Here is a 393-nt window from a genome sequence, read left to right as displayed (position 1 = left end):
CGCCGCCGTGCGTGGACGCCATTACGGGCGGAGGAACGCGCGGCGACGGAAGAGACGGCGTGGTTCGGCGAGAGCCTCTTTCCGCCGCGGCGTAGATCGGAGGAACGGCGTTGAGAAGGCCGCGCGCGTGGAAATAATAGCGCGGACGCGGATTTTATCACTCACCGATGACCATCTTCTGCTGGACAGCCTTGGGTTGTTCGGGCTGCTTCTCCGTCTCACCCATGATGGTAAGGTGGTGTAGAGACAAGCAATCCAGACCAGGATGGTACCGTCTGTCCCACTATGATGTTCACTCCTTTCTGCTGATGTTAGCAATGGACATGGACGTGCATCTAGGCGACCGGACAAACACCATGCCTCGGATCGTGTAACGCGCTCGCTGATTCGCTG

The 393-nt window shown here is 59.0% G+C and overlaps 1 protein-coding gene across 5 annotated transcripts in view; it reads right to left on the bottom strand.

Moving 5' to 3' along the window:
• Nucleotides 1-393, bottom strand: part of yps (Y-box binding protein ypsilon schachtel) — a 10,902-nt gene extending 10,509 nt beyond the window's left edge. For 3 of the 5 annotated variants that reach the window (XM_018459722.1, XM_018459724.1, XM_018459723.1), the window contains exon 1: nucleotides 166-393. In XM_018459722.1, coding sequence (XP_018315224.1) covers nucleotides 166-226 — 61 coding nt within the window. In that variant the 5' untranslated portion in view covers nucleotides 227-393. The remainder of the gene's footprint in view (nucleotides 1-165) is intronic. The other 2 variants (XM_018459725.1, XM_018459727.1) reach the window with 2 other exon arrangements.

The sequence above is a fragment of the Mycetomoellerius zeteki genome, unplaced genomic scaffold (assembly GCF_001594055.1).
Source record: "Mycetomoellerius zeteki isolate Tzet28-1 unplaced genomic scaffold, Tzet1.0 scaffold85, whole genome shotgun sequence".
Classification (NCBI taxonomy): Eukaryota; Metazoa; Arthropoda; class Insecta; order Hymenoptera; family Formicidae; genus Mycetomoellerius; species Mycetomoellerius zeteki.
Note: the sequence above shows the minus strand (reverse complement) of the source record. Positions and strands in the feature narration are given on the sequence as shown.